The 19854-nt window shown below is 44.3% G+C and overlaps 1 protein-coding gene and 1 long non-coding RNA gene across 9 annotated transcripts in view; both read right to left on the bottom strand.

The window, feature by feature from the left end:
- Positions 1–19854, bottom strand: part of LOC310831355 — a 51162-nt gene that overhangs the window by 17797 nt on the left and 13511 nt on the right. The gene's annotated exons all lie outside the window — the stretch shown is intronic.
- EEF2K (eukaryotic elongation factor 2 kinase) overlaps positions 1–19854 on the bottom strand; it is a 47330-nt gene that overhangs the window by 14950 nt on the left and 12526 nt on the right. For all 8 annotated transcript variants that reach the window (XR_014557774.1, XR_014557775.1, XM_083711513.1 and 5 more), the window contains 10 exons: positions 16621–16930; positions 13621–13721; positions 8327–8387; positions 6771–6808; positions 6295–6466; positions 4964–5113; positions 3407–3539; positions 2898–3025; positions 1815–2016; positions 280–338 (listed from right to left, as the gene is read on the bottom strand). Coding sequence is in view for 6 of the 8 variants with exons in the window: in XM_083711513.1 (XP_083567639.1) it covers positions 280–338; positions 1815–2016; positions 2898–3025; positions 3407–3539; positions 4964–5113; positions 6295–6466; positions 6771–6808; positions 8327–8387; positions 13621–13721; positions 16621–16866 (1290 nt within the window). In the remaining 2 variants the exon portion in view is untranslated. The remainder of the gene's footprint in view (positions 1–279; positions 339–1814; positions 2017–2897; positions 3026–3406; positions 3540–4963; positions 5114–6294; positions 6467–6770; positions 6809–8326; positions 8388–13620; positions 13722–16620; positions 16931–19854) is intronic.

The following is a 19854-nucleotide window of genomic DNA, read 5'->3' on the forward strand; positions in this document are numbered from 1 at the left end:
GAGAGGGGCTGGGGGGACAAAATGAAAGGTGAGATGAGGATACTGCACTCCTCAGGTGCACGCCTGTTTGCTTTTAAAATCAGATTCCTATCTCACTCTTTCTGTGTGGCTGGGGCAGCTCTTAAGAACATCAGAGCAGCCCTGCTGTATCAGGTCAAAAGCCTATCTAGACCAGTATCCTGGTCTCATAGAGGCCCACAAAGTGTCTATGTGACGTTCCACACTTAAACTTAAAAACACACACACAACTGCCACAATCACATCTACTTTGGCACTTACCCGCTGATTGTCAAGGCCATCATGAACCAAGTTATCCACTTCATTGAATACCGGCCAGTCTAGGGGGCAAAATGTTACGCATTAACTCAATGGCAATACAGTGGTACCTCGCAAGACAAATGCCTCGGAAGATGAAAAACTCGCAAAACGAAAGGGTTTTTCGTTTTTTTGAGTTGCTTCGCAAGACGGATTTCCCTATGGGCTTGCTTCGCAAGAGGAAAATGTCTTGCAAGTTTGTTTCCTTTATCTTGCAAGTTTGTTTCCTTTTTCTTAAAACCATGCATTCACTTCGAGGAGCAACTCATAGCACGCGGTGTGGTAGCCTTTTTTGAGGTTTTTGAAGACTTTGGTGATTTTTGAAGCTTTTCCAAAGTCCGTGCTTCGCAAGACGAAAAAATCGCAAGATGAAAAAACTCGCGGAACGAATTAATTTCGTCTTGCGAGGCACCACTGTAGTCACAAAACACCTCAGGGCCAGAACAACTAGACCTAAAAGAGGACCAAGGTACAACCGATTGGCAACCTGCGCTGTGCATCACCGATGGAAAAGGGGAAATGCACAAAGCCTGTTTAGGCTCAAATTAAACTCCCCACCAAAAGGAGGAGTCACTGGTGGTGTTGTTTTTTCATTCAGTGTTCCAATAAGGCTACCAGGGATCTGGTACGGGGGGGGAAATATGTCAGCCCCCAAAGGCACACAGAGGGCAGCCATCTTTTTCTTCATACAGTTCCCCTGCACTTTAAAAATAATTTTTAAAGAATTATATACTGCCATTTGTCAAAAGACCACAGAGCAGGGCCCATTCACACTTCTGCTTGTCCCATGCCTAGAAAGCACAGAGCTGGGCGGTTCTGCCTTTGCCCCGCTGCTCGCCCTCAGAAAACCAACTATTTTCTGTGGAAAACCTGCTTGCCGTTTATTCCGATTCAGCACTAAATTGTGTTTTTTTTCCGGGAAGCAGCAGGGCAAACTGAAGGGTGAAAGAGCCTGCAGTTTACAACACAAATGTCAATGCTATCTTCACAATGTAAAAACAAAAAAATTACATAAATACAATTAGAACAGTTGGAAATACATAATAAAATACAAATTAAAAAGTAAAGTGAGAGAAAATCATCAGCAAGGTGTCTAAAAAAAGAGATTCCTGCATTGCAGGTTTGGACTAGACGGCCCTTGTGGCACCTTCAAACTTTACAGTTCTATGATTCTATGAAATATAGAACCTTCCCTTTATTTAAGACATACACTGGCTTCCTGAGAGCGTTATAAAAGATTGTTTTACCATGTGAATAAACGGAAGCTACCAACTGCTCTAAGCAGCTGTAAAATGTTTTAAAAATAAAGGAGGCACAGCTTGTAAGTATATCAGTTGTGTTTTTGCAACGCATGCATGTATCAGTTCGCAGAATATAGGGGGGAAATCCACATGCATTTGTTCCAATCCGTGCATGGTCTGGGGGTGGCCAAAATGGGCAGGCTCATCCCTAAATGAAGAGTGAGCCAGAATCCTCCGACAACCCTATACGCCACTTACGCAGATGTTCAGTTTTGTGGCTGTGGGGTGTCGCTGAAGAAGGTGAAGAGGGCAACGAGTCGAAGGCCACATCGCTCATGCTCTCATCTCCAGAGTTTTCGGACAAACGGAAAAGCAGAGGAGGCCGGCTGCCAGAGACAGTTCTAACACGGCTGCTGCCACATTTTTCTTCTGTGCCTCGCAGAACGGTCTGAGCGTTTTCCTTGGCAAAACAAAACAAAACTCCACATGAAGTGCCTCAGATAATCAGGTTCCCATTTTCTCTTCACAACATTTGAAGAGACAAACCATGATCCAGTGACACGTTCCAGGCATGGCGGGCCCAACACAGCCTTTTCCAACTTGGTGCCCTTTGGGCATTGTGGACTACAACTCCCATCAGCCCCAGTCAGCATGGGAAATGCTACTGTTACGTAGTCATAAAGAGCTGCCCTGCCTTCACCAACTATTTCAAGGGAAGATGTAGACTGGGGACAATGAAGGAAAACATCTGAAACAGACCCAGGGCCCAAACTAGACTCGATGAGTCACATCCACACAATATACTTAAAACACATGGCTCCTCCTCCCCCAAGAATCCTGGGAACTGTAGTTCCTTCCCCACAGAGCTAGGATTCCCAGCACCTTTAACAAACCACAGTGTTTGGGATTATTTTGGGAAAGCCATGTACAATGTGGATGTGTCCTTATTTATGCAATTAGAAATTGTGAGAATGGGTTAGAAAATAGAAAGTTCTGTGCCTGGAGTAAGAGGAATTTTACCCCTTAAGGACAAAGGGGTAGAATTGTCCCAATCTCAGTTGGATGCTATATGCTTTGGGAAGAAAGACCCCACTTGTGGAAATGAAAGCTTTCCTTCCAATGCGAACAGCAGAGCCAGGACCATGGCGGGGGGGGGGGGGGGGACGGGGACAAAACTGCTTCTTGAATAACCAGAGGCATCATTTTAATTTATACGCTCCATTTCCAGCTCAAATGGAACAGCAGTGATTAGATGCTGCTTAGCTGTCTAGATGTAGAAGCAGACCTGGATATGATAGCAAAAATGGGTCACAGTTTAGTGATACAAGAGGGAGCACTTACAAGCAATTTATTACTTCGAAATAAGGCATCTTTCTCTTTGGTGGAGAGGTCAAAAGGTGTCAGTCCCATGCTTTTGCAAATCTTGTTGCAGGAATGAGAATGAAAGAACAAGGCCATCCCTCGCACACCTGAGGGTATCAAAAGAAGAATTTCAGCATGCAAAGCTCTAAATCTCCCCCTGAAATTGTGCAGAAACAGGCATCTCTCACTGTTGTCAAAACACCTTGGGACTTCAAAGTGTTGCACATGAATAATGGCATGTTTAAACAGGGTTACGGAATTTTATTTCAAGGGAAATAAGCCACTAGGAGCCACATTATTAGGGCTCCTTGACCAATGGCTGCAACGTAAGGGGCAGTTTGCCTCAGCATCGGCCCCAAAGCCCATCAGCATTTCGGGGTTGGACTAGATGACCCTCAGGGTCCCTTCCAAATCTACAATTCCATGATTCTATGAGTCGCTTCACTAACGAACTACCAAGGCTACAAAAACGACAGGCCAGGTTTTACCTAGGTTGCCATCGCCAAAGTCTGTGCCACTCTCTGTGTGGATCTGAGGGTCTGTGTAAAGATCTCCGACTCCTTGGATGTCAACGACAATCAGCTGGTGTCCCGAGCGTTCAAACGTGAAATGGCTAAAAGCCTGCAGGAAATTGTAAGCTTAGCAACATAGGAAGCTGCCTTATATCTAGTCAGACCAACTGGTCCATTTAGTTCAGCATTGTCTACCCCAGCCGTTCTCAAAGTTCCCACGTCCACACACGCACCCCCCCCCCCAACAAATTGAGAATGGCGGAGGTTCTTGACGGACCACTTACTGATTTTCTGCCTGCCTGCAGCAATTGCAATGCTCTGTGCCAGATGCCATGTGATTTGTAATTGCATTTTCATTGCTTCGTTTATTTCTCATGCATTGCGTTTTACTGTGTTTCAATTTGGATTCTGCAGAACGCAAATTGAAATACAGTAAGATACAATACAGGAAACAGAAGGAGCAATAAAAGTGCAATTGGAAGCTAAGAGGAATATTTCAAGGGATGGATGCGCTGTCTCCCGTCTTCAGCCACAAATTCACGGACACGCCGTGAACCACCTGAATGAAGCTTGTCTGTGGACCTCAGTTTGGGAACACCTAATCTATGCTGAATAGAGTGGCTCTGCAGGAATTCAGAAAAGCGTCTCTCCCAGTGCTATCAAGAGATGCTGGGGACTGAACTATGCAGAGCAGGTGCTCCACCACTGAGCTACAGCTCTTGCTCCACATAAATATGGAACTTCCACCCGAGAAGCTGTACACACAAGCCAGAAACCTACAGAGGCTCAACCACCCCAAAATTAGAGGCCACAGCACAATAGAAAAAACAGGATCATCCCTTGGATTAAGAACTTCTCTACACTTATTACTTCCCACACAAAGGCTTGGCCACACAGTTTCCAACTTTTCAGAAGCTACCAAGGTATGAGTATAACATCTGGACCAGCTCCAAGAAAACTTAAGGCAGAAGGCAGACTTGGAGCTCCTGCCTTCATTAGGCAGATATCAAGGTATTCCCATTTTCCTAACTAAAAAGTAACAGAACCTTGAAAGCTCGAGCCATAAAAGCTTAAGGGGTATTAGATTGGCAAGCTCAGCAAAAAAGCATTACAAGGGCAGCAATGTCACAGAGCCCCATGTAACAGGCATATCAAGCATCAGGGAGTGTTCATGTAGATAGTCTCCAGTTCAGAGACAGGACATCAAAGCAGGGATAGCCATAAAAGTGTGAGCGCCATCTACACTGCAGGAACAGCTTGCTGGGTCACTCAGTGAGGTGACCTCAGTGGGGCCAATCCCTGTCCTTTGGTCCCTGTAAAGCCCTTATCTCAGAGCAACATTGGTCTTCTTTTTTGAGGACAGAGCATAAGCTGCTGCTGTATTTTCCAATCACTGCCTCGAATCTTGACCCCCTGCCTGGACACTTGGGGCCGGGCATCTGCTTCTGGATTGCCTCTGATGACAGCCAGCTCAGGCTGAAAAGGCCCACAGCTAGCCCACTAAAACTAATCCAGTTACCAAGAAAGTCTCACCTGTGGAGTGAGGCGGATGTTGTCATCTCGCACAAATCCTGAGTTTGAGTTGTACTTGATGTATTTGCCCTCGATGTAATGTTCCAGGTGGAACAGAGGCTTGCCAGGTCTGTTCTTCATTTCAATGATACAGGTCTGGACTATGTCCACCTGAGGAAGGAAGCAAGGAAGTTTTGAAGAAACAGTTCACGTCAAGTGGTAAACTCTGGCCAAAAAAGGAGGCTATGAAGGAACACGGGCTGCAGCATAAACACCTTATTTCCAAAGTATATTCAAAGCACACTCCCCCCAAAGAATTGTAGGAACTGAAGTTTGTTGTGGGTGTTGGGAACTGTAGTTCTGTGAGGGGCAAACTTGCTATTATTATTGTAATATACCGGTATTTATTTATACCCTGCCTTTTCCCCTGACGGGACTTATAGTTCCCAGAATAAACGTATGCAGGTAAATGCTGAGGATCCGTTTCCTGAAATCAGAGTATAATTGCTGGCGCTCTTTTATGGCATTTGGGCAGAAAGGTGTGACAAACAGCTAAGTGCCTTCACTTGAAAACAATTCAAGTTTCTATTTAAAGAACAAGAGGAAATTGCAGCCAGTTATAAATTACTCCTTATGCCCAGTCCATCAGGAATGTTGCCCGTGTTACACACTCCATTGTGGAAGACAAATCACAGCAAGTTCCACTGAATGCTTTTTTTGGAATTTGTGGCATTTGCCTCCTCGGATGGGTCATAAGGAAAGGGTTAAAATAGGTGTGATGTGATTGGCCAGTGAGAATGCAAGGGGGGAATAAAAGTTAGAGTGGGAGGTTTTGAAAGTCAATTGAGTCAGTTGGGTTAGTTGAGTTGGGAGTTAATGTTTGGGTGTTGAAGAAGGAAGAGGGAGGAATAGGAAGTGGGTTGGTAGAGATGTATTGTGAGAGAGTGAGAGGAATTGTTAGGTGGAGTCAGATAGATAGATGGAATAATCAGTTTGGAGTCGTTAGGAACTAAGATGAAGAAACTGTCAAGAAAAACAAACATAAGCTTGTTCCTGCATCTTGATTATTTCTTTATGTTAACAACTGACTGGACTCCGTGTGTCCCCATGAGATACAGGGTGGTGGCAGCGGAAAAAGCAATCGCAGTGGCGGCACAGGGTCAATAGACCGTCAAACGTCCAGGGGCCCTGTGTGTGATCGCCACAGAATTCAACTTACATTAAGCTGCCAGTGAAATGGTCATGGATTTATTCGTCGTAATTAACCGGCATTAAGTCAGAAACTCAATGAACTGTTTGCCTCCCCTGCGTGGTGGGGGTGGTGTTTTGCTCACTGTCTTAGAACAAGATACCTGCTTAGGGGGCTTGTGACGGTTATACTCTTCTCCCCACAGCTTGGCCTCCATTTGGAGTCGCACGTCCTCAAAGTAGACATCCCTGTTCACGGTTTCTATGTATCTCTTGGCAACATAGTTGAAGGCACCTTTCCAGTTATGAGTGTGTAAAAAATTAGATAACTTTTTCCTGCAAGACCAAAGACCAAGAGAGAACAAGGAATAGGGGGAAAAATTGAACTTAATGCTCTTTGAAAACATGATAGCACAGGAGCCAGGATAATTTCTGCAATAAGGTGACATTCTTATATTTGTTGGGTTCTCACCCCATAGCCTATAGGGCAAGAATACGAAATCTCAGATCTAGGGCCAAATGTGGCCCCACATCTCTCTCTCTCTCTGGCCCTGATTGTTTTCTTTTCATGGCTTTTAGGCTCAATCTCCCATCCTACAAAACACAGCCCAAGAATATTTATAAGCAGAGATACACTTACGTTCTGAAGCATTCCCGCATTGCTCCACGGCCAAAAGGCTGAAAATCAGTATAAATATGATCAATCGTTACTCATCCAAAGGTTATTTGTATTTGAAAAAGTCTGCCTGTACTTGCAGTAACTGAAAGAAAATCCTATGAGCTGCAGGCATCCTTTTGAGAATGCAGAGAACTGTCACAACAGCTAAAGCATCCGCACTGGAAATACACTCTCCAAGTCTATGTTTTCCTTACATGTGTATTCAAATATTTATATCCTGATTCCTGCCCTTCTAATGCACTCATATTACTCAGAGCAGCCATTTGCAACAGTAAAGAACAGCCCAGCCCATAATCAAAGAGCAATATAAAAATCAAACGATGTGAAAACAGGCTCATCAAGCAAAAAAACCCAAAAAAACCCTGAAATAGGTTACTTTACTGTATTTTAAATTTACTGGGAGGGCAAGAAAAAGCTAAAGTGGGAGTTAATGACCTCTTTTCATAGCATTCTGTAATATGTAGACCGCGCCTTTTATCTTAAGTGTGAGTTAAGCCCTAGAAGGGGTACACTTATTTTTTATCATAGCTCACAAGCAGAAGGTTTGTAATTGCTTTGGAGGTTGAATTCTGCAGGCTGGAATTGGTGGGAAAGAAGCAGTGAGTGTCCCCCCATCCAATTCTTCCCAGCAAGCATCCCCTTCAAGATGCTATTAATTCCCAGATGCTATTAATTCATTTTCACCCTTAACTTGGCTCTGAGATGGGAAGGTGATCTGAAAGGAAAATTCATGGGAAGGAATTTATTTGCTTGAGAAAATTAGCCGGTGTGAGAAGGGTTAAGCATCCCAGTCAAAACAGGTAATGTGCAGATTCACTCCAAGCAATAAAGGTCCAGAGGGAATTTACAGGCCAAGTACTGAGACTTGGAAATAGACTCAGCAGGTGAGAGACAGGAGACTACTGCCCTCCCCGGCCAAAAAGGGGCAAACTCCCTGTTGAATATAAATGGGTGTATCAATACCCAGAGTTTCTGTGGGAAAGTATTTTCAGAATAGAGCAGTCTGAAGCATCAACACTTTCAGTACAAACTCCCATTTATTTATTTATTTATTGGATTTATTCCACACTTCTCCTCCAAGGCGCTCAAAGCGGTAGACACATTTGTCTTCCTTCCCATGTTATCCTCACAACCCTGTGAGGTAGGTTAGGCTAAGAGATAGTGACTGGCCCAAGCTCCATATGGCCAAGAGGGAATTTGAACCTGGGTCTCCCTGATCCTAGTCCATCACTCTAACCATTACACAACACTGTGGAGTAGGGGAGACTCAGGCGCATGTCTTCACTCAGTCATTATGCTCACCAGGTAACCTTGGGCCAATCATTAACTCTTCACCTAATCTAACCTTGCAGGGCTGTTTTGAGGATAAAGCAGGGGGGCTACTATGTATCCTTGAAGAAGAGCAGGACTTTTAAAATGCCATAAATAAATAAACTCGCCGACAATTCCCCGCAATCGTGGGGCTGCCTCCATTAAGGCAGGTGGGACCGGAAGCCAAGAATTTGCAAAGTTCTCACCTGTGAAGCCATTTTGATCAGAACCTCATCCTCGACCCACTCTCCAGTAACAGCATTGTATCTGCCAAGCAAGAAACAACATGGATCTGATAGTTAAAAATCACCAAGGAAGAAAAAGAAACTATTATTTGTTTTAACCACACTGCCAGGCTTAAATGGAGGGGGCCTGCTTTTCACTTTCGAATTTCCCACAGTGCCCCAGTGTGATGCTACACCAGGGGCATTGTGGGAAATTATTATTAATAATAATAATAATAATAATAATAATAATAATAATAATAATAATAAATTATTTATACCACGCCCTTCCCGTGGCTAACAACAAATTCAAAACACTTTAAAACACTTAATTATAAAAGCAGCATAAAATAGGGTATAAAAACATGAATAACAATAAAAATTCAAAAATAAAAAATCAATTAGATAATCCCCAGGGCTAGCTGGCTGAATTAGTCCTACTTTGGCCAGCCAGGAGGTCAGGGGAGAATTAGCTGTGGGGTCTCAGAGTGAGTGATCTTCATAAAAGAGGAGGGGGAGGGAAGAGAAGGGAAATAAAAGATCAGGCTGAATTCAAATTAAAGGCCAGGCGGAATAGCTCTGTCTTACAGGCCCAACAGAAGGAGGTTAAATCCTGAAGGGCCCTAGTCTCATGGGACAGAGCATTCCACCAGGTTGGAGTCATCACTGAAAAGGCCCTGGCCCTGGTGGAGGATAGTCTGACTTCCTTAGGACCCAGGACCTCTAAACTATGGTTATTCATGGAACTTAAGGTCCTCTGCGGGACATGCTAGGAGAGGCGGTCCTGTAGGTATGAGGGCCCTAAGCCACAAAGGGCTTTAAAGGTCAAGACCAGCACCTTGAACATGACCCTATACTCCACCGGGAGCCAGTGCAACTGGTAAAGCACTAGGTGAATATGCTCCCATGGCAGGGATCCCGTGAGGAGCCTCGCTGCAGCATTCTGCACCTGCTGGAGTTTGTGGGACAGTTTCAAGGGCAGCCCCACGTAGAGCGAATTACAGTAGTCAACAAAAATTAAGAACACAAGAAGAGCCCTCATGGGTCAGATTGATGGCTGACAGAATCCGGTATCCTCCTTTCTACAGTGTCCAACCAGATACTTCTTGGGAAACCCACAGATAGTGGAAGAGAAAGGTCCCTGCTCTTGTCTCACGTCTCCCAAACAAAGCTGGCTGGAAGGTCTGGGAGAGAGAGAAAAATGCTAAAGACATGAGTCAGTTGTGGGTTAACCTAGAGGCTGGAGTTCTCGCAATTCCCTGAGAGTGCTGTCTGCTGGCCTGCTAGTGTGAATAAGCAGAGAGCAGTACAGAAACAAAGAGGGACAAATGAAAATGGGATTAAGTATACAAGGGGCAAATAATTCAGACATGCCCTTAGGTACAGCCACACGCCACTGTTTTAAGGGCAGGAGCAGCAATTTTTCCTTGGCAGGCTGCCTAGCAAAACTGCTATTTCACTTTCTACCAAGTCATTTGGCCTATTGGGATATTATCTGTGTACCCCACCCAAGGGAGTTGTGTGTGTTTACATATTAAGACATGCATATATACTTTGGAAGATAACCTCCTGGAGGTAGGGGTCAAAGTAGAAGTAATAACGAATCATTCGCCGTTTGTTTGTTTATTACGATACACTTACGCTAAAACAAGCCCTTTCAAGGAGCCTCACAGAAACAACATTAAATAATTTAAACACACACATAACACAACATGAAAAATGAAAAACATTAGTTTTTTAAAAGTGACAGAGAAATATTTGTGATCATCATTTGAGGCCCTTCTCCATGTTCCCCCTTCAAAGGAGATTTATAGCAACACAATAAGGGGCTTTTCGGTGGTGGCTCCCTGCTTGTGGAATGCCAACCCCCCCCCCCCGGGCTTGCCTGGAACCTTCTTTAGCTAGTTTTAGGAATGGGGGGGGGGAGTTTTACTTGTTTGCAGCATTTGTAAATATTTGTGGCCTCTTTGGTTGGAACAGGATAAAACAAATAGACGTGTTTGTTAGATTTTTGTTGATTCTGTTTATCATAATTGGTTTTAGTATTCCTGTTGTGTTTGTAAATCACTCTGACTCATTTTTACGAGTAAATCAGCTAATAAATATATATAACAACAACTCTGAAGGGAAGAATGCAATTCTGTTTTCCTCTCAGTGAAATAAAATTCAACAGATGGAAGCTGAGAGGAAAAAACAATATTTGGCTATACAAACCACTGCCCACTTTCAACACCCTTAATCACTGTTTGGTTGAACAAGAAACAAAGATTTTAGGGGTACCCTCCCCCCCACCTCCCTCTGAAGGCAGAACAACATCCTTGCTTCAGTCGTGTGATTGTTTCACTGCAGGTTTTCTTTTATCATGAACTGGTCGCTTCACATTCAGCTGAAACAGCAATGTTGCCAGAGACAGATAGCCATCGTCTGCATATCTTTGGCATCAGCTAGGGAGAAATGCTGTCTCTTTCTGTCCTTAAAACTTCTGCAGAGCCACATGTGACTGTGCATAAGGGTTTGGGAACACGCACTGCACAATACTTGAAATAGTTTCTACTTTCCCTTGTAAGTACAAGAATGTGGATTATTTTTTCCTTTAAAGGATCAGCACAGCAAACACCAGCAGACGTGCTGAGACTAGGCCTCCGTGAGCACATTTAAAGCACATTCCCACCCCATTAAGAATCCTGGAAACTCTGGTTTGTTAAGGGAGCTGAGAATTGTAGCTCTGTGAAGGGTAAAAACTATAGTTTCAAGGATGTGTGCATGCACACACTTTAAATTAGCTTTTAAATGTATGGTGTGGAGGCAGCCACAAACTGGCTTATGTGCAATTCTGTACATGTGGATTCACATGTTGCTTATCACTACATGCTATGCAACACACATGAAGCACATGTGAAACTGGAGGAACTGGTCTGTGTTATTAACTTGTGAATTGCCTTTCATGGTAGTCTCATACCACAAATTTATTATTACTAACATTTATATACCACCCTAGGCCCACAGGTCTCATGGAGGTTCATAGGATAAAATCACAATATAAAAACACAAAATATATAATCAAAATAAAAGCAAGAACAACCCAATAACCCCCCCAAAAAAAATACCAGAGAGGGAAAATAGAATTTAAAACACACATGCACAATATTTGTAATGAAACATATAAAAATAAGCACCCATCAGGTATCGTCGATTAAAAGATCAATTTAACTGTCTTTCAAATAAAAACATTTAATCCATTCCCCCTCCCCAATTGCAACCATTCATAGAAGCTCCTTGATCCTGTAGAGACCCCCATGAAGGGGTACTACGGGGCAATTTTCTATTATTCCCCCTTCCTTCCACAGCCCTTGCCCCCATTCCCAAATCTGATCCAAGCTTTGGGGAAAGTCTTGGGACAGCATTTGGTGGCAGCAGGGGAGGTGGCATTGAGGGCTGCAAGATAAAGTGCCGTATTTTTTGCTCTATAACACGCACCCGACCATAACACGCACGTAGTTTTTAGAGGAGGAAAATCCGTAGGCATGCCACCCGTAGGCATTCCCTCCATAACACGCACAGACATTTCCCCTTACTTTTTAGGAGGAAAAAAGTGAGTGTTATGGTGCAAAAAATACGGTAGTTTAAAATACAGTATGAAACAATGGAAGTTTGAAAACCAATACAGAATAAACACCTAAGGTGGATACTTTTTCATCCAGCTGGAAACCCTTGTCGAAACAAAAGTGTTTTCATGTGGTTATAATATTTTATGGAGGAATTACAGATTTCCATATAGCTCCATGACTTGGTTTTCCTGAGGTTCATGCTTATAATGGAAAGGGGGTTTCAGATTAAGCAAAGGACTGACATGACTTGGGAAGAAGGGTGTGTCCAACACTTTCCTTAAAAGTCGCGCAGGAGACCATTTATCAGCCAATGTATTTCAAATATTATCTGTCTTTTTCTGCAGAGACTGCAATTCAAGATCTTTTTAATAGGAAAAGAGAGCTATAATAATTGAAATGTGTTGGGCAACAATCTATTTCTGACAGTTTTCTTCCACCTTTCCTCATGTAATCCTTCCATAACATGCTTAGTTGAACTCATTTCACACCCAGCGAATGCACACTTCAGATGTGCATTATGTACAGCATGTTCCGATGAGCTTGTCTGCCCAGCAGGAACGCACACAAGTCAGAGGTCAGTTGTGCTCTGAGCACGCCTACACTGGTCGTTTTTAAAAGGTTTACATTCTGGCTGTGCGTAGCAGAGGAGCACGCACACACGAGAGAAAGCAAACACTATTTTAAGAACGGCACAGCGCGTTTCTAAGAGGCCCAACTATTTATAGCTTTGCATAAAAGCCTGTTGGAAGCTTTCTTCCTTATGAAGATTTAATTCCTAAGACAACACCAACGAGCTCACAATTGTAGCTTGGGACAAAGAAGAAAAAGATAAGATTTGGAGAATCAAAAATCAGGATACGTGCAAGACATGTTTACAAGGGGTGAGGCAGGGGGCAGTAATGGACAAGCCACACGGACTCTGGATAACCAGCTTAACTCCGGTTCAGATAAAGGTTACCTAAACTGTTGGTTGGTATTTATTTTAAAAACCTGCGATGGAAGTTAATAATAAAATGTGAAATAGAACAGAACACCCGCAAGCAAGAATCTATCAGGGCATACAGGCAAGAGCCATAAATACGACAAACTAATTAAAAGGAGTAATGTGGTTATTGCCCATTTTGTTTAACCTATTTGCACATCAATCAGCAGCAAGCCTCTTAACGTCTTCCTGATCACACATTTTTCCTTCTAGGGTGCCACTAAAAAGTCCATACTCAGGGGGAGAGAGACATATTAATATTTGCCTCTGCTTCAAGATGGACTATTTTGAAAAAGAAACAAACCCCTTTGACACATAGCCCTGCCCTGCCAGTGTCAGCTCAGCCGTTGGGCAGGGTGAAATCACTGCCTCAGGCTGCCCACCTGCAGGTCTCCCGCCTGGCCTGCGACCTCTGCCAACAGCAGAGAAGTGATGCTGCAAATCGGCACCAATTTCGGGCAACATTGTGCCCATTTGGGGCGAGATCTTGCCCAAAATCGCACAAGATTTTGTAGAGCAAAAAAATAAAAATAAATCTCATGTGATTTGGGGCAAGATCTCACCCAAAATAGGCAAGATCTTGTATGAAATCTGTGCCACCATTGGTGGATGTGCCCCTATCCCCCACCCAAGCCCACAGGGGCACACATGCAACATCAGTACCAGAAGCAGAAGTGCCTACAAACCTGTAACGTGTTGCGTTTTCCGTTTCAATGTCCTCTAGATGAAATTCCGCCCATGGGTCAGGCATGTGCTTGGCTTTTTCAATGGCCTGCTTCCAGGCTTGCTGCAGAAGTTGGAAAGTGTTGAGTTATTCACAAAAGGCCGTCAAAGATAATGCACAATCACTGATCTCCCATCGTACTTTTGGACCTCAGTCTTGCAAAGGGAAGCACACAGAGAGAGCCCGAAAACGGAGCAGGATAAAGGATATTTGTCTGCGGACACAAGTCTCGTGGGCCTCTACATTTGGACCTGTTTTGGAAAAACCACACCTGCCTGCACTACTAGAGAAGCAGACACGGAGCAATGGATCCAAACTACAAGAAAGAAGATTCCACCTAAACATTAGGAAGAACTTCCTGACAGTAAGAGCTGTTCGACAGTGGAATTTGCTGCCAAGGAGTGTGGTGGAGTCTCCTTCTTTGGAGGTCTTTAAGCAGAGGCTTGACAACCATATGTCAGGAGCGCTCTGATGGTGTTTCCTGCTTGGCAGGGGGTTGGACTCGATGGCCCTTGTGGTCTCTTCCAACTCTATGATTCTATGATTCTATACTCTGACATCACATCATATATACATGACATCAAGGAGGGGGGAGGTAAATATGTGAAAGGATTTACTGGTTCAGGCCAACGGACCTCGGTTGGATGCATTTTGCTTTTAAAATTTTATTTTTAAAAAACATATTTATGATTTTCAATTTTATACATTTCAATAACTTTCCAGTCATTTCAACATTTCAAAACTTGACTTCCTTCCCCCTCTTTCTGCGGTTCCTTAAATGTATTTTTAAATTTTTCTGCCTATCCAAATTAACTAATTTGCTCAACAAATGATAATGAACACGAAAGCCAAGACTGAACTCGTGTTTTTCTTTTAATGCAAAGTTATTTTCTTTTACAACAAAATATTTTGGGAGTACGTCCCTGTCTCAGCTGGTAGGAGCCCCTTGACCGCTAATCTCAGCCAGACGCATCCTTTCTTTGGATCTGCTCATGCATTCCTATTCATATTTTTTTAATGTCCCAGTCAAACTCAAACATGCTCTTGAGGAATAAGTAAGAGGAGCGCGGGGAAGAACACAAAACAAGCTACATATAATCAAACTGAGAAGCAAAAGCCGCTTGAAAATGAACCAAAAATCCCAGCTCACCACATGAAGCAAAAGGCATGTTAGTATGTAAAGGATGCAGATGAACATTACAACTCCAGATAAATGGCTGTTTCATTCTCCAAGACACTCAGCCCAACCCTGTGCACAGAATGTGCGTATTAGTGAAAATGCTTAAGTGAGGGGAAACGGCATACAAAACTGTGTTTATTGAGAGAAGTGTGCATAAAACTGCATATGATTTTTCTGGAAATGGTGGGATTTGGGTTTTAAACTGCTCGCCCACCTCAAACAAGAAATTTATTTTAAAATGTTACCGCATTCGTTTTTGACCTACCCGGCTATGGTCAGCGGCAGAGCCATGCTTAGAATGCTGCTGAGTGTCATTCTAAAGGACATACATGAAAACAATTACAGTAAGCATGTAGAACAGAGCAAAATAGCATTTAAATGAAAGTCGCTTTTCAAGACAATCGACACATCCATTGTGCTTGGTGAAAGTTTCTGAAAGCCAGTTTTTCTATGCTACCTTTCATCTGATCCACCAATGCAGCCTGGGTCCAGTATGGTTTCAAATTGGATGGGGGATCGCATGCTGCACTACAGGGGATTGTGACCAGATGTCCTTTGGGATCCATTCCAACTCTACAATTCTATGATCATCTAGAATACAGTCCTGCTCACTTCTCTTTCAACTGGTGTTCCTCTCCTCTGCTTCCTAACAGCCTTTCACTGACAGACATCTAACTTAGGGCCCAGAGTGCTACTTCTTAAGAAACATCAGTGACAACATCCCATTGTGAAATTGTTATATGGAAAGCTAACGGCAAGGGCCAGAGTTTCCAAATGAGTCACAGGGCAATTATGTTTGCTGCACACAGAGTAGTGTTTTTTTCAGAGGCAAACACAGTAAACTTGTCCCATGTCCTTCTGACATCAGAAGGAAGAGAGATGGCGGTGGAAGGCAGGGCCTTTTCAGCTATGGCACCCTAGCTGGGAAAACACCTTCCCAGAGAGGTTTGCAAGGTGAAAACCCATTTTACCTGCCAATACCTTTTGGCTTTACCTCGTTTATGCTGCTTTTATGAAACAGCTTGCTGCAACTAGTTATGCTTTTATTTATTGTGACTTTTGTAGCTTTTTGTTGTCTCACAACCCACACAGAGAGCAATGGCTGAAGAGTACGGAATACATTGTTATCACAGAAAGTAATTATAATTGAAAATGGAGAGTCGCCAATAATTATTATAATAAAGGAGGCCTTAGGACCAAAGCCAGCTCAACAAGGGCTGCAGTTCAGGCGGCATGATGTTTTGCTGAGGTGGCACACAGCCTTGATAGGCTGTGTAGTTCTGAGGGAGTTTTCCTTTGTATGCTTGCTTGGATGCCTCCCTGCTATGTACAAGGCCCGGAGATAGAGAAAGACAGCACATGTCTGTTTCTTTCTCTTCAAATTATACATTGCCTTCCGTTCAGTTGCCTCAGCAAAGTATTACCAGGATTTATTTTCTCTTTGGACTCTGTCTGCGTTATTTAACAGACTTTGCCAACAATTGTGGCCATGATCAACTGCAGGTCCACAACCTGTGTCTTCTTGCGTATTTACAAACACACAAGCCAGCTCTGTGCCGAATGTTTACTGCTTCACACTTCGGTCTACGCACAGGATATGAGCAAACTGCAAACTGGTCTAAAGGGGTGGGCCATTGTCTTGAGAGCAGCTACAGGTCTGGGTAAATTGAGCGCAAGTTGGACATCACAGTAATTAGTTACAAGAAGCAAAGCAGGGGAAGAAAGTTTTGACCTCATGCCAGCCCAGGAAATGCCAGGAAAGAGAGACTGGTGCGGACTAACCTTGATGTCAAAAGAACTCCTAGGAGAAGCGCTGGATGAATACAGCTCATTTTTCATCAAGTTGGTGTAATAGTTGCTGACTTTGTCACCAGCTGCCTTGTTTGCAACAGGGTCATCTGTTATCGGGCAGATATAGTAATTATCTTCATCCTCGCTATCGGTGTCGTGGTAATTCCCAGAGACTGCTTTCGCTGGCTTGGTGTTATCGAAGCATTCCATGTGAAAGATAAGGTCTTCTTCCGCCATACTGGTGGGAGAGTGACTTTGCTCGGGTGGGGGCTGAAGTAGCCAGTATTACAAATGAAGGAACCTAAGGAAGGGAAAGGCGGGAGATCAATATCGGAATTAACGGAGGGAGGGGGGAAATGGGTCACTATGTAGGAATCTTTAGGCTTTAAATTTGTTCATTTAATAAAAGTTACATGCCACTTGGTTGTAAAAACAAAACAAACCCTGAATAAACCTGAAAGCGGTTTGCAAAAAAAGAATAAAACAAAATCATCAGTAAAAAGTTAGAAACAGTGGGATAGATATAAGATTTTGTTCAAAAATACAATAAAGGTTCACTATCTATGCAAGCATTTGATTGACGTTGGAGGCTGAGTTGAGAAACAAGACCAAGGATACATATTGATATAGGAATGTATTAGATAAAATGTAAAGAAATATACAATAATAAGAGTACATTCATTTGTAAAAAAAAAAAAGGAATATACAACGGGATAGACAGGAAGTCCAAAGTATTGGTATTTATATTTCGGAGTAAGTTTGGAATAGCTTTTTATTTTTGGTCCCCCCCCCCTTTCTCTCTCTCGCTCTCTCTATATATATATATATATACAGAGAGAGAGAGAGTGTGTGTGTGTGTGTATACATACAGGTTGAAAATTACAGGATAATAAGTTTTGTGATGTAATATGACAATGTCTGACGATGTAACGTAAGAACTTTAATAAATAAAAAAATAAATTAGAAACAGCTGTTTAAGACATTTAATTAAAATCAATTATAAACGAACAACCAATTAAAACACACAACGTTCTACGTATCTCCATTTTAGCAGTGGGAACATGCCTTCCTCCAGGAAATGAACCATCAGACGCTCACTTCAAGCTCCCCATTGCTCCTTTGAAGCTACAGCAGTAACTGCCCCATACCTCACCTTGCATATGGCACCAGGTGTGGGGGCGAGTGGCTGTGGTTTGGTGAAAATGGCCCTGAAGGCCAAACATGATGCTGAGAGTTCTTAGGAGACTCCTATTCTAAGGTTACCAGATTTTTTTTCAATGAATCCAGGGACACTTTGCAACTTCAATGGATTTTGTATGGGGACTAATTTGTAAATCAGGGGACTGTCTCTGGGAAACGGGGACGTCTGGTAACCATATCCTATTCCCCTCCCAAGGGACCAATTCCCAGAGTGATTTAAGAATCAATCCCTCTTCGCAGGGAACCCTGGGAACTGCAGCTCTGAAAGGGGATGACTCTCAGCACCCTGCTCCCAGGATTCTTTAGGGCAGGGGTGGCCAACTCCCAAGAAACTGGATCTACTCACAGAGTTAATATCTGGCAGTGATCTACCCCCATTTTTTAGGGGTTCAGGTCAAAGTTGTTGAGGCTTTTTTGGAAGGAAAGTCCTGTTTTGTGGGATTCAGGTCTACGTTTCTGAGCTTTTTTTTAGGGGAGCCAAAGTTCTTGAGCTTCTTTGGTAGTTCTTGATATACCTGCTGGACATGCCTGCTTTAGGGCATGGGTCGGCAAACTAAGGTCCACGGGCCAGATCAGGCCCAATTGCCTTCAGGATCTGGCCCGCAGATGGTTTGGGAATCGCCATATGGATCGCCAGCGTACGCGTTCTTTTCCTCTTCCTCACACGGCAGCGGCGCCTCCTCCCTCCCTCCTCCTGGCTTCTCCCTGCCTTGCCTAGAGGAGGAAGTGGGCTGGGCTTTGTTGGTGCCACCAGCAGCAGCGCTCAAGCGGCCGCCATTTTATGCAGCCCCTCTCCGGAACCCTTTTGTGCGCCGCTCATCGTCCCTCCACTGCTGCCAGCCCCTGTTGCTCGCAAGACACAGGTATGCAGCCACCGGGGCTCGTCCGGTGCTGTGGAGAAGGGAGGGGAGAGTCGGTCGGTTTGGGGGGGGTGTCTTATAGTCCGGCCCCCCACAAGGTCTGAGGGACAGTGGACTGGCCCCCTGCTGAAAAAGTTTGCTGACTCCTGGTAGAGTCTAGACCAGGGGTCGGCAACCTGCGGCTCCGGAGCCGCATGCGGCTCTTTAACGCCTTTGCCGCGGCTCCGGGGTGGAGGCGAGGGGAGGAGGCGCATTTTCCTTTGTTCCCGCCCCAAGCCTCGCGCGCCCGACGGGAGCTCCTGCCGGGCGCGCAAGGCTTGCAGACACTCGCCCGAAGCACGGGGAGCCCTCCGGAGGGCTCCCTGTGCTTCGGGCAACAGGCTGCCGCCCCAAGCCTTGCGCGCCCGACGGGAGCTCCTGCCGGGCGCGCAAGGCTTGCAGACACTCGCCTGAAGCACGGGGAGCCCTCCGGAGGGCTCCCTGTGCTTCGGGCAACAGGCTGCCGCCCCAAGCCTCGCGCGCCTGGCGGGAGCTCCCGCCAGGCGCGCAAGGCTTGCGGACACTCGCTGGGGCTGCAGGCTGCTGCCCGCAAGCCTTGTGAGCCTGTGGGAACTCCCGCCGGGCTTGCAAGGCTTGCGGATAGCTTCCTGAAGCCTGGAGAGCGAGAGGGGTCGGTGCGCACCGATGCCTCTCGCTCTCCAGGCTTCAGCGAAAGCCTGCATTCGCACCATAGGACGCACACAGATTTCCCCTTCATTTTTGGAGGGGAAAAGTGCGTCCTATGGAGCGAAAAATACGGTATATAGCATGTCTTTGTTGCTGGCTGATTTGCTGCTATTGCTTTGCAATTTGCAGCTACTGTTTTGAAGGGGAGTGAAGAACACACACTCAAAAAAAGGTAACTTGTTAATATAACGTTTATTTCTATGAGGAGGAGTAATTCTGAGGGGTCAAACAAAAAATAATTAAAAAGTGTCAAAAAAGTTATTTTTATAATGACGAGGATAACATTGGGCTAAGAAACAATGTATGCAGTGTTATATTTGTTTTAAATGTCGCAATGGTTTTGCGGCTCCCAGTTGTTGTTTTTTCTTCGGAAACGGGTCCAAGTGGCTCTTTTTGTCTTAAAGGTTGCAGACCCCTGGTCTAGACAATACTGAGCTGG

Source organism: Podarcis gaigeae (assembly GCF_964106915.1).
Source record: "Podarcis gaigeae genome assembly, chromosome: 14".
Lineage (NCBI taxonomy): Eukaryota > Metazoa > Chordata > Lepidosauria > Squamata > Lacertidae > Podarcis > Podarcis gaigeae.